Genomic DNA, 16,733 nt, shown 5'->3' on the forward strand with positions numbered 1-16,733 from the left:
AGCTATTTGGTTTCTTTTCCTTCTAAGGCCTCTCCTTTCCAACCTACCACCCTGCCTATAGCTATTATACGTAGAACTCACAGTGTTTATAACTTGTGCACTTTAAGTTTTTAAAAACTGCATAACATCCACTCATGCTTCCTAGTAGAAATATTGTTCATGTGCATACAACGGAATGTTAAAATAATGTTCTTTTTATTGTTTAGTAGCTTTTGACCTGGTAAGAACAATATATTGTTTTTCCCTGAGAAATAATTCTAGGACTTTAGTCCTGAAGGTTATATTTTATTTTATACATTTTCGGCTTGCTGTTTTTATGTTCCCAGTGATCTTACATTAAGTTAAGCGTTTGTCTATCCAAAACAATAAGTCAACTATAGCCAAATTATAACCGTACCTTTCCTCTGCACACAAAATCCTATAAACAGCATGTGATCGTATTGCTTCTAGAATTTATGATTGTTTTCTTCCAAAAGGAAGCTAAATTTAGCCTAGCAATTCTACATGCTCCCAAGAAAACAATGCCTGCTGTGATTTCTAGAATAAATGAATCTGAACCACAATTCCTTTACTTGACTAACTGAGAAAGTTTAAATATCAGCCTAGTCATTAACCACAGATATTAAACCACTTTAAACAACCAGCAAGGGGTTAAGAAAGGAATTTGCTGTGTTTCTGACTTTGTTGCTGAATGAGTCTAACTTAGTTGTTGTATCATCCTTAGTACAGAACATTGTTTGCATCTCATAATGGTTCTCTAAAATTACTTGTTCATGGCTTGAGTTCTAAAATTAAACTATGTAGAGTCATGTCCAACCACACAATGCATCTTTATGTGAAACCAGCTAGAGTTTTTTGTTTTCACTCAATGTAAAAATTCCTGTTAGGAAGCTTTGTTTGTAATACTTTAACTGGTGTAGTTCTTTCAGTTTCTTCTTCTTTGTTTCTAATGGCAACTAAACTGCTCTTGCCTTGAACATGTTTTGGCAGATAAACTTCTCACCATGAAGGCACCTGCTGTGCTTGCACCTGGCATCCTTGTGCTTCTGTTTACCTTGGTGCAGAAGAGCGATGGGGAGTGTAAAGAGGCGCTAGTAAAGTCCGAGATGAATGTGAACATGAAGTATCAGCTTCCCAACTTCACTGCAGAAACACCCATCCAGAACGTCGTTTTACACAAGCATCACATTTACCTCGGGGCCACTAACTACATTTATGTTTTAAATGACAAAGATCTTCAGAAAGTTGCTGAGTACAAGACTGGGCCCGTGCTGGAACACCCAGATTGTTTCCCATGTCAGGACTGCAGCCGCAAAGCCAATTTATCAGGTGGCGCTTGGAAAGATAACATCAACATGGCTCTGCTTGTTGACACATACTATGACGATCAACTCATTAGTTGCGGCAGCGTCCACAGAGGGACCTGCCAGCGGCACGTCCTTCCACTCAACAATGTTGCTGACATACAGTCAGAAGTTTATTGCATGTACTCTCCACAAGCAGAAGAGCCCCACCAGTGTCCTGACTGTGTGGTGAGTGCCCTGGGAACCAAAGTCCTGCTGTCTGAAAAGGACCGATTTGTCACCTTCTTCGTGGGCAATACCATAAATTCTTCTTACCTTCCAGATCATTCATTGCATTCGATATCGGTGAGAAGGCTAAAGGAAACGCAAGATGGTTTTAAGTTTTTGACAGATCAGTCCTATATTGATGTTCTACCTGAGTTCCGAGATTCTTACCCCATTAAGTATATCCACGCCTTTGAAAGCAACCATTTTATTTACTTTTTAACGGTCCAACGGGAAACTCTAGATGCTCAGACTTTTCACACAAGAATAATCAGGTTCTGTTCCGTGGACTCTGGATTGCATTCCTACATGGAAATGCCTCTGGAGTGTATTCTCACAGAAAAGAGAAGAAAGAGATCCACAAGTGAGGAAGTGTTTAATATCCTCCAAGCTGCGTATGTCAGTAAGCCTGGGGCTCATCTTGCTAAGCAAATAGGTGCCAACCTGAATGATGACATTCTCTATGGGGTGTTTGCACAGAGCAAGCCAGATTCTGCTGAACCAATGAATCGCTCTGCCGTCTGTGCATTCCCTGTCAAATATGTCAATGAATTCTTCAACAAGATTGTCAACAAAAACAACGTGAGATGTCTCCAGCATTTTTATGGACCCCACCATGAACACTGCTTCAATAGGGTAAGCCACACAGGTTCCTCACTTAGGAATTATGAGGTATAAATCAGAATAGGTATCAACGTAGAAAAGAATATCACGGACTTTTTAGTGCTTGGTAAACAGTCTTTGTCCAAAATATTTGCTAATTCTTTCCAAGAAGATTTAGGAGTTGAATCTTCATTTAAAAGTAAAATCATAGCTTGAGAAAAAGTTAATGTGGTAAGTAAAAGAAAATATAAAATATTTTGACAATTTGGGTTTGCATGTTTGCCAACACTTTTCAGATTATTAAACTTATTTCTCATATAACCTTTTGTAGTTCTGGTCAGATTTACACAAAATTTAACATAACAGCAATTACTGTAAAAAATAGTTATTGAGATCCCGATGCAAACTTTACAACCTTTAAGCTAGACATTCGAGTTAATTTGTGAGTTTTGAAGGCTTGTTCCTTATGAGGCCTCATTTGCTCACTGATATATAAAAAAATGATCTATATTCTTGGCATTACTTAAAGAAACTTAAAACAAAACAAAAAAATATCTTCTAAAATGTTGGTAAATAAAACATTTTTAAATGTGCTAATATACCTCTCGGAATAAATTAGAAAACTAGAGAGGAAATTTTTGCTCCCACATCCCTCCTTTGGATCTTGACTTCAATCATGGACTTCCTACTTGCATAGCCATGTGTTTACCAAGTTCTAGTTTGGTGCTTTTTACCTGGTTGGTATTTGATATTTATAGATATAAATATTTTTGATTGATGATTATTTGTACTTACATGAAATGGTATTTTCACAGGAGATTTTAGGGAAATTCTTTGTTGATTTGATTTAGATATAGTAAAAACTGCCAGCTCTACCCAGAGGATTTATCCTGCTAGTTATCAGATCGCTTGGTGCCAGAGGAAGAACACCAAATTGTGAGACCATTGTGGTGTTGGGCTTTCTTGGTGTGAACCCAGATTTGAACATAAGGACCTGGCTCTGCCTCCTAATGTAATGACCATTAGTGATCATAATCGGATGAGTAAATAGTATAGCTTTTCTAAAGATGATTTAACTTTGGAAGTGTACATCTTACTTACTCTAGGAGTTTTCAGTCTAGGTAATAAAGGTTATAATTGCAAGCAGGAAGGACATTAAACATGTCCTTGATAAGAGGAAGTATATAATTTGCTGAGGAGTACCAAGGGCATATGAATTCAGAAATATTTGCTTCACTTTGCTGAAATGTCTAGGATACTTCGTCAGATGGAAACTCCATGTAATTTTTTTATAAAGCTGAAAAAATATTGTCAAGAAAAGGAATTCATCTTTTAGTGAACTAAAGACATAACTTCCTTCCCTCTCTTGTCTATAAATATACATAATATACATACATATGTATCCCAACTAAGATTATTTTCCCGTGAGTATGTTTAACATGTGTTGCAAACTCTATAAGAAGCAATGGAATTTGTCACCAGGCTGCCCCTTTTTCTTCACTAGAAAATACAAAAGAATGAAAGGAAACAAAAGGACGTTTAGAAACTTGGAATTAGGAAATAAAAGTGTAATATTAATAGCATTTCAGAGAAACCGCTTTTCCTGCATCCAAGAAATTGCTTCAGAAACACAAGTTTAAAGAGTCTATTAGGAATTCCTCCAGGGCCTCCAGAGCACATGACTTTGCTAGTTAAATCTTGTTCTGTTAAAAATTAAAAAGAGACTTTACCTTAGGAGGATTTGTTGATATCTTATCTCATTATTTTATTTTACATTTCAGCCCCCAGATGTACAAGGACTTAGCAATTCTAGAAATTCTCAAAACACATCTGAACTTTATCCTCCTCCTTTGACCTTTCTAGTGTTCCAGGGGGAACAGAAGGGTGGGAGTATCCAGTGAAATTCAGGTCAGTTTTATCACCCCCGAAAAATGCCCAAAATGCAGCAGCCACATCTGAAACCATTATCGCTCCCATCGCAAAAATTCTTGTGGGAATCGAGATGGAACTTGCCAACATAGTCTTCTTACAAGGGAAGCCAATTTTTGAACTAGCGAAAGTCCATAAAGACAAATAACCTTCAAACCTCCTCTCTTTATTTGCATGTTCATCTCTTCTGGTTACTAAAGATCAAGATCTTCTGAGAATGAGACTACCTACATTCCCAGTTTTCACATACCGGTTCCACTGAAGGCCCTCAGATGGTTCCAGTAATCAACAGACAGTCATTGCCCAGCTTCATCTTAAAATGAAGGCACCTAGAGCCATTGCTTACGCAAAAACAAAATGATTTGCAAGATCAGACCAGTTGGGAAAGACTCTAAGCAGTAGGAAAGTCCATTTTGTCTTGGCATATTTACTTGGCAAGGGTATCAGGTGACTTAATAATTTCTTGGAACTGAGTTTTGGGTTGGCATAAAGTTTGGTGAGTAAACACATGTATTGTAGTTTTGTTATTAACATCTCTTATCCACGAGATCTTGACTGGGCACAGCCTCGGCGGGGGTTTTCTGGCCTTCCTTGAGCTTCCACCATGAGCAAAAAGGGTTTCTATCACAGGATCAGACAGAGTGCCAGGAAAGGGTCTTTTAAATTCTAGGGATCCAGCAGGTGTATCAGGCCTGATTGCTTACTTAAAATCACGTAGTAGGTTGCTTTTCCCACTCTCACAGTTTATGAAATGCATCTGTGCAAATTCTTGATATGCATTTTCTCATACGATGACATCACTGAAGCCCTCTTTTGAGTCATCCCATAGTTTCCAAAGCACGTCATCCTCACCTCTAAGTTACGTGTGCTTCAGAATTCTTTGATTCCACATGTAATGCTGTTTCTGAAAACTTATTTCAACACATGGGTACCCATTTCATGTAATATTAGTGTTGATTATATTGGTTGTGCTATAAGAATAAGCTCTTCATCTTCACAATGTAACCATTTTCTGTTACTTTTTGTTGTTGGTAGTAGTGGTGAGGAAGATTGGCCCTGAGCTAACATCTGTTGCCAATCTTCCTCTTTTTTTTTTTTCCTCCCCAAAGTCCCATTACATAGTTGTATATCCTAGTTGTAAGTCCTTCTGGTTCTTCTATGTGGGATGCTGCCACAGCATGGCTTGATGAGCTGTGTGTAGGTCCGCACCCAGGATCCAAACCGGTGAACCATGGGCCACTGAAGCAGAGCATGTGAACTTAACCACTAGCCACTGAACTGGCCCCACTATGTTACTTTTTTTTTTTTTGAGGAAGACTAGCCCTGAGCTAACATCTGCTGCCGATCCTCTTTTTTTTCCTTGCTGAGGAAGACTGGCTCTGAGCTAACATCTGTGCCCATCTTCCTCTATTTTATATGTGGGACACCTGCCACAGCATGGCTTGATGAGCAGGGTGTAGGTCTGTGCCTGGGATCCAAACCGGCAAACCCTAGGCTACCAAAGCAGAGCGTGTGAACTTAACCACTATGCCACCGGGCCAGCCCTCACTATGTTAGTTTTGAAAGGGATTCTTAAAGGGTTTGTTTACAATGATTTCCAACACTTAGAATTATGAGATTGTACACCTACAAAGAATTGCTAAATCTTTAGTCTTAAATATCTTTGCTGCCTTTTTTACTCATTCATCATTTGACCTCTATAAGCATCCTAAACTAGTTTGACTGAAGCTGTTTTAGGCTAATGTGTATTCCCTAAACAGCACATTATTATTCAAAATAAAGTAATTAAGAAAATACCCCCATAATATGGAGATTGTACATCCCCAAATTTGGGGAGGAAAAAATCCTCACCTTTTATTTGGGGATAAGCAGTATTAAAAATTCAGTTCGTTATGGGGGCCAACCCCATGGCCTAGTGGTTAAGTTCAGCATGCTCCACTTCAGCGGCCCAGGTTTGGTTCCCGGTGCCAACCTACACCACTCGCTGGCGGCCATGCTGTGGTGGCGACCCACATGCAAAATAGAGGAGGACTGGCACAGGTGTTAGCTCAGGGCACATCCTCCTCAGCAAAAAAAAAATCAGTTCATTTTAAACACATTAACCAGAATCTCCAACAGTATCATATAAGGAATCTATTAATATGGCAGTTATTCCAGGAAAAACTAGAATCAATACACATTGGCCCAATTTCCTACAAATGAGAATCAATATTAAATAAGGGAATTCTTTTAAATCCTAAATCAGCAAAGATCCCGTTCCCTGAATTATGATATACTTACTAAGAGAAGTGGAATAATACATTTTAGAAAGATTTTTAATCAAAATTGAAATAAAAAAAAGAGTTCTTGAAATATCTCTCACCTACCCAGAAAATACAGTTATCACATTATACTTTTTCTTGCAATCCCATTATTATAGTTTTGCTCTCTATATAAGCATTTAAAAGAATAAAAGTAGACTTGTAGCAAATATTTTCACCAACATCTTGGTCATCTTAATGACCAATGACTGATCAATTGAAGGCAAAAAGCATGCAATTTGGTACCAGACATATGTGGATGGAAGTGCTGGCTTACTGCATACCAGTTGTGTGACTTCTGCCACATTGCTTAAATTCTTAGAGCCTTGGTCTCCTCATTTGTAATGTTCAGAAAATAGTACCTACTTCACAGGGTTTTGTGAAAATTTGGAATGATGTGTAGAAGAGTACCTGGCACAATAAGATAGCCATAAATTTAGCTTTTTGGGAGGCAGCTTGGCCTAATGGAATGTGACTGAAATCAAAGATGTCTGGATTCAAATCTGGACCCCATCATTTTCTACCTGTCTGACCATGAAAGCATTATTTAACCTCTCTGAACCCATTTTCCTCTGCGCAGGACTATTGTGTGGACAAGTGCAATAATGTTTGTAGAAGACCCTAACTTAGTTCTTGGCATATTATAAACAGCAGTTATTATTGTAAGAATACTTGTATAGGGTCGGCCCTGTGGCCTAGTGGTTAAGTTCGGCACACTCTGCTTTGGCTGCCCAGGTTCAGTTCCTAGGTGCAGACCTACACCACTTGGCAGCAGCCATGCTATGGTGGCAACCCACATACGAGACAGAGGAAGAGTGGCACAGATATTAGCTCAGGGCAAGTCCTCCTTAGCTAAAGAAAAAAAAAAAGGAATACGTGTGTAAAGAAAGGAAAATTCAAATTTTTGGATTGTCTCCTGAAAGAGTCATGGTCTGGTTCAATTGCTTATGAAGGTCTTTCACTTCTCTCCCTACCTGTTATGAGTGACCTATCTCCAAAATGCTTAATTTACATAAATCCTTTTTTTTTTTCTTCTGCTGAGGAAGAATCTCCCTGAGTTAACATCTGTTGCCAATCCTCCTCTTATTTTGCTTGAGGAAGATTAGCCCTGAGCTAACATCTTTGCCAATCTTTCTCTATTTCTTTGTGTGTGGCACACCTCAACGGCGTGACTGGTGAGTGGAGCAGGTCTGCACCTGGGATCCAAACCTATGAACCAGGCTGCCGAAGCGGAGCGTACAGAACTTGAACCACTCGGCCACGGGGCTGGGCCCCATAAGTCCTTCTTAAAAAAGGAGAGGTGGGGAATGGTGGTGGTTTGGGGGTAGTGAAAATGACGATTGAATCAGAATTGTACTATAGTCAAGCTAGAAGGTATAAGGTGTGCTCCTTTTCCCAACTTTCAATTCTAACTAGCCATGCTACTATAAAATATTATGCTTGTGTAATCTGTTATACTCCGCATTCCAGAATTTGCAGATAATGCAGTTTTAGAAAAAAGTCAACCTCACAGGTTGTTTGTATCAAGCTTCCTTGTTTTTAAATATCATTTATACTCACATTCAAAGAGTAGCCAACTGCTTCCCAAAATAAAGGAAACTTAAAGTAGTAATTTTCCATCTCCGTTTCAATGAGTGCCAAAGTTAAAGGGTCACCATTCAGAGCCATCAAAGGAAGAAAGCAAAGTGATTAGAACAATTTTGAATGAAAACAAAATCAAAACAAGATGCAAACAAGGAATAATAGGAATAGGCAGAAAAATAAACATATAGTGATGTTTCTTTATTACTATTATGAAGATGATAGATGAGTAAAATTGGGTTACATTTAAGTTGTAATGGAAGAAAATAATTGCAGCCTTCCATCAGGAAACCACAAGGACCATTATTGATCTGTCATCCTCAGGGCATGTCTCCTAATATTTAATAAAAAAAAAACAAAGATTTATAACTCTTTATAAGCCATATATCTATAATCTCCCACACCACACCATTTGAACTGAGAATGTGGAGTCAATGTTACAAATAACATCCATGTAATTATACTGGTTTGGCATGTCTTATTTAAACAATCTAGCACTCTCCAGAGAACGCATTATGTTTTAGGGATGAAAAATGTGAAGTCAGATTTCAGGGGTTTTTTTTTTACTTCCTATGCTCAGAAATAAGAGACTGTTATCCTATATGAAAAATGTTATTGAGGATTCTTCATTCTAAACACTAAATATCTTGGCCATATGCCAACTGTAATAGCTACCAAAGCAAAATCTTGCAGGAAAGAAAATCCTTAAAGTATAAGGATTCAGTATACGTTTTTAAAAAACCTAAGTACACCTTTATTAATTTTACACTTGATTCCTTTCTTTCTGTAAACTCTTCTTTATTCTCTCCCGGGCTCGGGGCCTCTCTGCTCCCTAACTTGTGTATTTGAATTCTCCATGCTACCCGTCCCAAGAAAAGTGGCATGTGGCATTGTTCTATTCAAAGGAATTTAAAATTATTTTCTTTCTAGAATTTTGTAACACTTTTTGAGATCACTGGGCACACCCTGAGGGTATTAGAAAATGTGTTACAGAGTGAACCATTAATTCCTTTTGCTTTTTTCCTCTCCCTCCTGCTGACCTTTATTTAAACCATTTCCTAGCTTATTCACAAGTCCACCCCAGGAAAGAATGAAAAAGCAAAGGCAAGACGTTTTTATAAGCTAACAGCAAAGAAACATAGGTAATGCTGAAACTGTCACCAAAAACGTAGTTGGGCTTTACCTGTGGATGATGTTGATTCATGATTGATGGATAGCATTTCCCATGTGGGGTAGGTATTTAAGCATTAACTGTGCCGCATGCATTTTAATTTTATTCTCCGTTGTTCTTAATGTTTTTTGAAGCAGGTGGTGTGATCTGTGTTTTATTTAAGTAGTTGATTTTTACACGAAGATTCATTTGGTAAAATAAGTGTAGTAAACAAAAGGAGTTCATGCAGAAAAGTTAATCTTAAAGTTGGTTTTTGAAAAGCTGAAGTGTTAATAGAACTTTGAAGACACGTCTCTAATACGTGATATTTCCATTGCCATACTACACACGATTAGAGACTTCTGAAAGCATGTGGGATCCTGCATTTTTATAAGAATATTCCTGGAGTAATAATGGATTTTCTCACTCCGAATAATATGTCAAATTTGGAGTGTTACACCCTTATTTCAGACTTCTATCTTATCCGCCACCGTCCCACCCTGCATTCTCACCTCCTCACTCTAATAAGAAAAATGAGGATCTGTCAGAATTTGGCTAGAAGACCCACTGGGAATTTCTGCCATTGCTTATTCATGGATTGGCACAGATACTGAGTCAGTGGGCACACGGAGTCCAGAATGACTCAGTGCCCAGATGTGCGGTGTAAGTGGCCTCTCCAGCAGCCAGGGAGGGCTGTAAAGGGCGCATTTATCAGAGAAATAAAACCAAGGGCTCAGCTACTCTTGAAATTGTTAAAACTCCCTTGATTTTTTTTTTTTTTAATAATAGTGAATGAAGTAAGTGATTTTAGGATCCTGGATACATTCCAGTCTGCTAATTATATATTTTTTTCTAAGTAAAATGTTCCAGGCAGGTTCATTTGCATGTGAATGACTTGCAGAGCAATGCTGACTTCCTATCCTCAAAGCTTGGGGAGGAGGTTTACTGCTCTTCACCCTAGACCTGGGCTGGCGCTGGAGCGGATGAAGTGTGTCTACCTTCTAGACTTCAAAATATCCTCTAGTTTTCCACAAGAAGACAGAAAAATGTCTTACAGATGCATTAAATATAGACTAAAGGCTGATTTTAACCATTCTTGATGTTCACAAATAGGAGAAAATGGCTTATGAATAGTATACTATAAAACAAACAAATAAAAATTCTGAGTTCACACTGAAGTCTGACTTCAGTTGTCCTATTTGGGTAAATCACCAAAATGTTCATCAATCAGAGGACATTAAAATGGAAAGTGATATTTCAAATCGTGCTCTAGATAAAAGGGGTGAATTAAGGTCAGTTTTGATTTGTAAAGCATTCTTTTCTCGAGCTGATTTTATGAAAATTAAGTTTGCTGACTTGTCATCTCAAAATACATGGATTATTCATGATTTGCTAGAATTTGTGTCCATGTCCCAGAAAAGTGTAAATCCGTATGACATTAAGTTTTCGAATGACATTTTAAATTTAAAATCTGATTAACACTTGCATCTAGCAGCCAGTCTACTAACTAAACTGTAGGTAAAGTGGTGCTCAGGAAATGGGCAGAATGCAAAGATTAAATTGGTCTGTTAGCTGAGCGAATCAATAGTATTTAGTGCTAATGCACTAAGCAGATTACAAGCACTAATGCAGTGGCAGTCAATAGCAAAAACGAATATCTCTAAAAATTATCTTGACAATAAAATGTGCAATATTTTCCATTTATTTTAAGCTAATTACATTACACGCTTGTTCTTCATCTTATTAGTTTAAGCCGAGTGCTAGAAGCCTAACCATTTTATTTAGTGCCTAAAACAACCAAAAACTTGTTATCATTGTTTTCATCAAGAGACAGGGGAAGGGATTTATTCTGACAACCAAGATTCAACAAGAAATTCAACAGCTCTTTCTTGAGTGCCTAACTCTGCTGGTATTACAATGGTGAATGAGATAGGCATGGGTCTCGTTTTTATGAAGGAGACAGACTAGGAGAGGAAATGACAATAAACCATCAGTCACAACAATAAACCAATACACCATGATAATTTTTGAAATATACTGTGAGAGAAATAAACGTCTGTGAATGTAAATGAGGAGGAGCATGTTGATTTGGTGGTGTCGTCACAAAAGGCCACCCTGAGAAAGTGAAAGTTAATTTTTACATAGGCTAAAAGTTAACTTTTACATAAAGCTTAAAATTTCAGAAAAAGCTATATGTTTCTAGTACATGGACAAGTACTCAGCCAATATTTAATAAGCTAATAATTATTATCTGTTTTGTAAGCTTTAGATCTTAACTAAGTGCTGCTGCATGTAACTAGCTTTTCAAAGCGGCTTCTGGCCATCAGTGCATAGTGTTTTAGTCTTAGAAAACGTATGACAAGAAGTAGAATTATGCTGGAGAATTTAACTTTTTTAACAGTTTCTGTTTAAAGAAAAGTTGTCAGTGTATTCAAACTTTGTCGTTTCTTTGATTTCTAAATGAATCAAGCTCCTTTTCAGTAAGTCATTCTTAGTCTGAAGAAGACAATGCGAAGATTTCTAGGAGCTGAGGGCATAATTTAGGTAGCACTCACTCTCACTGCCTCTCATTGCCCATCACTTTATCAGCTTTTTTGAGAATAGTTATTTCTTATATCAGTCCAAGTTGTTACTTTCTTGTCCCCCTCTCCTTTCTTCTGTGGCCGACACTTGGGACCCTATTTGTCAGAAGAACCTGTGTTTCTTGGGAGTGGAAGAGATTGTCCTGTTACCAGTAAGTCTTATGATAGAATAAATCATATAATTCCAAGAACACACAAAAAGCTCTTTTGAACTATCAAAATTATAAAAGTTGATAGAATTCAAGGGAATGTGATGTTGAGTGAGTCCAAGTCATATTGTCTTTCTGCATCTGTGTATTGTCCTCTGCACAAATGCATCCATTTTAGACCATTTCCTTCTCATGAGAATCTTGTGGCCTAGAGGGCTGAGTGAGAGACGAATGCTCCCAGGCCTCATGAGGATGTCATGAGCACCTACTGAACATCCAGGGACCCGCTCTCCAGTTAGTGCCTCCTTTGTGTTGTTCTAATGCATCCCTAGCTGCAGACACATTTTGCCTTTCTCTTTCATTTTAATCATTTTTATCTATATATATTTAATCATGCAAATATCTAAATAAGTTTAAGGTCTTAGAGGACGGGCGGTTTGTCATGCTTCTTTGTACCTAAGCATATGCTTTGCAGACCCTAGACAACAGTGTTGATTTTACTTGACAGCAAATTTTGTCTTCCAAAAGAAATCTATATATTGACACGGTAAACAGAGGCCTGAATTGCTGAAGTGTTTGGATAAAAGTTCTTGATAAAATCTGCAGATGTATTTTTATGACTGGATCATAAAAGGCATTGTTTTTGTCCTCTCCACAAACCATGAAGATTTGAAATGCAGGTGCAAAAAATATGTGTGAGGAATCAAAAGAAAGACTCACCTTTTTCTGTGTTCACTTTGTTCACTTTTGTTTGGCCAAGAAAGAAGTAGAGTTTGCCAAAGGAAAAGATGAGGGAATAGCAGGCGTTAATCTTCAGGGCTTATTCCTGTGCCTACAAGTCAGAGAGGTCACTGGCTTGCCCCTTCCTGAAGGCTGTAATTACAGGCAGAGGACTATTTATTTTCCAGTAAAGTGACCAGAATCTTGAATGTAAGAGATTGTTTATAAGAGTACAGTGTGTGCAGGAGTTATACAAAGCCTCAGGAAAGATAATAAGGAAGTGAGACTATTTTTCTTCATATATTCACTAATATGAGAAGGTCCAAGACTCTGGAAATGTTCTAAAGTGGAATAAAAGAGGTGAATATGAGGTCAAATTAGGTGATCCTGGTACTTAAGGCTCTGAGTTAAATGAATAAAGAAGAGAAATTTTTAATAGAATATGATATATTTGCTGATTCATTAAATGTAAACTTATTTGTGGCTCCAACATCATGGTAAACAAGAATCAGTAAATGTATTAGTAAGAGTAATTGAGAAATATTTCTAATTTAAAAAACACCAGTTATGTTTCGTTTATCTAGAGCCAATATGGAAAAAAATGGGCAGTGTTTCTTACTCTCAACTAAACTTACTCTCATTTTAGAAGAATCATAGAAAAGGTATTGATTCCAAGTAGAAGTGGGCAAAGCACAAGATCAGTTCTGTTACTGGCCCAATATTAAGAATATTAGTCAGTGTTTGCAAAATGATGAGTAATATAAAAGTGGCAGTTTAACAATAGTAGGTATAACTTGTAATTAACATTGAAAGGTCAAAGTACAGGTTTTTGACGTGTACAAAGAGGACTAAGATATGTGGCTGCTTTAAAAAAATATATGATGGTAAATTGTGACAATCTTTATAATATTTTCTATCTAATTTTTTAGAATAAAATGTTTATGAAAACATAAGCAGCATTTTCAAGTTTTTAGGCAAACAATGCTTTTTATGATCCTGGGCATGCACTAATTAGCTCCATGCTGCCCCTCCTATCTCCATTTGTTTCTAGTAGATTCTACACAGGAAAGCATATTCTCCTCAGTATTGAAAAGTTGAAGTTCACTATTTGTCGCACAGTTATAGATCATAGGAAAATACGTACCAGGACTTTACCACACCTAACAAAAGAAAGTTCTTTATTAAAAAAAACCTCCACATTATAATGGGATCTAGGGGAGCTGTGGTGTGAGCTAGATGATATTGAACATCTTATGACCCTAGTGATAAGATAACAATCCAATTGAATGCAGATGAACTCATGAAAAAAGAAGGATTATGAAATATTTGGAAAGTAAACACCTAAGTTTTCATAAGTAAATATTAATTTAGTATTTGTGTGAGCTTTAGATATGAAGTCTTTCTCTGCGTTCCCTGGGCCCTTGGAACCAACTGTTATTACTCCTGGAGCCTTATTTAATACTCTATATGCTGGGGATTCAAGAACTAGTTAAGAAACTATCAAATTTTCTATTTTCTCTGCCAATATATAATAAAATCTCTGCTCCATGAATGGCTGGACAATTATTTTAATAACAGTGTTGGCTTAGCTTCATTTTACCTTTTTTGCTACTAGCAAGGCTTTCATTTTATACTCTAAACTCTGGGTAAATCACAAGTTAAACTGAACTATTGTTTGTTTAATGTTCTGTTTCCTTCTAACCTTATTCTTGTCTATCAACCTCAGCCCAGTTCCCCAGTGGCTCAGGAAACCCTCAAATGGGATTAAGTAATAGTTTACACAACCTCTCTCATTCATTAACCCATGTTGACATTCTCATTCTTTGTACCAACCTTATTTAAGACTTTCTAAAGCACCTTATCCAGCTGCTGGTTTGGGTGCAACTAACAACACCTATTTAATCCAGAAACTTAATATTTCCAAAAAATCATTCAGCTTATCTCAGCCTTCTTCATTAGCTCAATCTAAATCAGTCTGCTGCTGCTTTTCCTTTTTCAGAATAAAACCTAGCATCATTCATAGTAAATATGAAGTTTAAAAATCTTTACTACTTCTCTCCTTCTACATAAACACAAAGCAGAAACAAAAAATTGTATGCTATCATTCCAGACAAGTTTTGTTTTATTAGCATGTTGAAAATGATGCCAGTAAGATAACACTAGATCTTTCTGGTTCCATCCTCATCCCCGGCCAGTTTGTTTGTTTCCATACTGCTGCTAGAGTAAGTAATCTTTCTCGAAAGCAAACCCATTTGTGTAACTGCATCCCTTATAATAATTTGAGCGCTCCCCAATGGTTTCAGAGTAAAATCCACATTCTTTAGCATGATATTTAAGGAATTTCTTACCTTGGCCCTGGATATTTCCTGGCTCTTACCAGTGTGGTGCTGGTAAATGTTTAACTCTGGGGAGAGAGGGATCAGAAGCCCCTGATTTGTAGTGTTTGCCCATTTGTGCGGTCTAAATACCCCCAACAAACCAACTTCAAGCTATCAAGGTAAAGTCACTGAACAAGAACTAAGAAGAAATGTTCACAGTTGTTTCTATAATTTCTAATTGGCTCTGTGTAAGCTCTATAATTGGCTCTCTATATAATGTACAAGATGGCTCAAGCACACCACTGCCACTCTACCCTATTCTCAATCTGTCTTTTTGTTTTTGTCAGAATATTTAAGTTCTACTCTCTTAGCAAATTTCAATTATTCAATACAGTGTTGTCAATTATCGTCACCATGTTATACATTAGATCCTCAGACCTTATTTATCTTTTTACTGATAGTTTGTACCCTTTTAGCAACCTCTCCCTCACCCACCACCTCCTGGCAACCACTTTTCTATCTGTGTTTCTATGAGTTTGACTGTTTTTTTTAGATTCTACATGAGTGATACCGTGCAGTAGTTGTCTTTCTCTGTCTTATTTCACTTAGCATAAAAGGTTTATCTATATTGTCACAAATGACAGAATTTCTTTCCTTTTTAAGGCTAAATAATATTCCATTGTGTGTGTATATCTATCTATCTATCTATCTATCTATATATATATGCCACATCTTCTTCTTTATCCATTCATTCGTTGACAGACGTTTAGGTTGTTTCCATACCTTGGCTATTATAGATAATGCTGTAATGAACATGGGAGTATAGACATGTCTTTGAGATAATATTTTCATTTCCTTTGGATATATATCCAGAAGTGAGATTGCCGGATCATATGGTAGATCTATTTTTAATTTCTTGAGGAACCTCCATACTGTTGCCCATAGTGGCTGTACCAGTTTACATTCCCACCAACAGCATTCAAGGGTTCCCTTTTTTCTACATCCTCTCCAGCATTTGTTATCTCTTATCTTTTTGATAAGAGACATCCTAACAGGTGTGAAGTGATATCTCATTGTGGTTTTGATTTGCATTTCCCTGTGATTAGTGATGTTAAGCACCTTTTCCTGTGCCTGTTGGCCATTTGCATGTCTTCTTTGGAAAAATTTGTATTCAGGTCCTTTCCCCATGTTTTAATTGGGTTCTTTGGGTTTTTGCTATTGAGTTTTATGAGTTCCTTGTATATTCTGGATATTAACGCCTTAATGGTTATGTGTCAACCTGTCATTCTTGTAATTCCCAGATTCATCAGTCTCCCTCACAACCTGCCTTAACACATATCACTTTATCTGCCTCAGATTCCCTTTAACACTCATTTTGTCAGGTTAACACTTTCTCCTTATTGTTTACAACTGCACTCAGGCATTTCTTTCCCCTGAGAATCTTCTCTAGCTTTCCCCTCACCCCCATTCTGGATAAGCTGCCTTTCTTGACTACTCCAGTAGCACCCTTTGCTTATTTCTACCGTATCTTTTACCAAACTCTGTGCTGATATGTTCACTGGTTCCCTCATTAGCCCCCTGAAGATATGGACTATGGCTTTTATCTCCACTACCTAACACAATAGCTTGAACAAAATATATATTTATCAAATGAGTAAATAATTATAACAAAGCCCCCCATATTTCAAATAATGTAATAAATTGCTGATTAGTAAAAATAATTTTTAGATAAAACAATTTTTCATTCTCTCCCCCAAATCTCTAAAAACTAATTTATAGAATTGGGTAGTTTCCAAGAGTTAAATTAGCATTGAAGAAATTCGGGAAAGTTCC

General features: G+C 37.1%; 1 protein-coding gene across 2 annotated transcripts in view; it reads left to right on the plus strand.

The window, feature by feature from the left end:
- MET (MET proto-oncogene, receptor tyrosine kinase) overlaps positions 1-16,733 on the plus strand; it is a 113,166-nt gene that overhangs the window by 25,590 nt on the left and 70,843 nt on the right. For both annotated transcript variants that reach the window (XM_014739000.3, NM_001114147.1), the window contains 1 exon segment: positions 991-2,204. In XM_014739000.3, the coding sequence (XP_014594486.1) occupies positions 1,005-2,204 (1,200 nt within the window). In that variant the 5' untranslated portion in view covers positions 991-1,004.

The sequence above is a fragment of the Equus caballus genome, chromosome 4 (assembly GCF_041296265.1).
Source record: "Equus caballus isolate H_3958 breed thoroughbred chromosome 4, TB-T2T, whole genome shotgun sequence".
Taxonomy (NCBI): domain Eukaryota; kingdom Metazoa; phylum Chordata; class Mammalia; order Perissodactyla; family Equidae; genus Equus; species Equus caballus.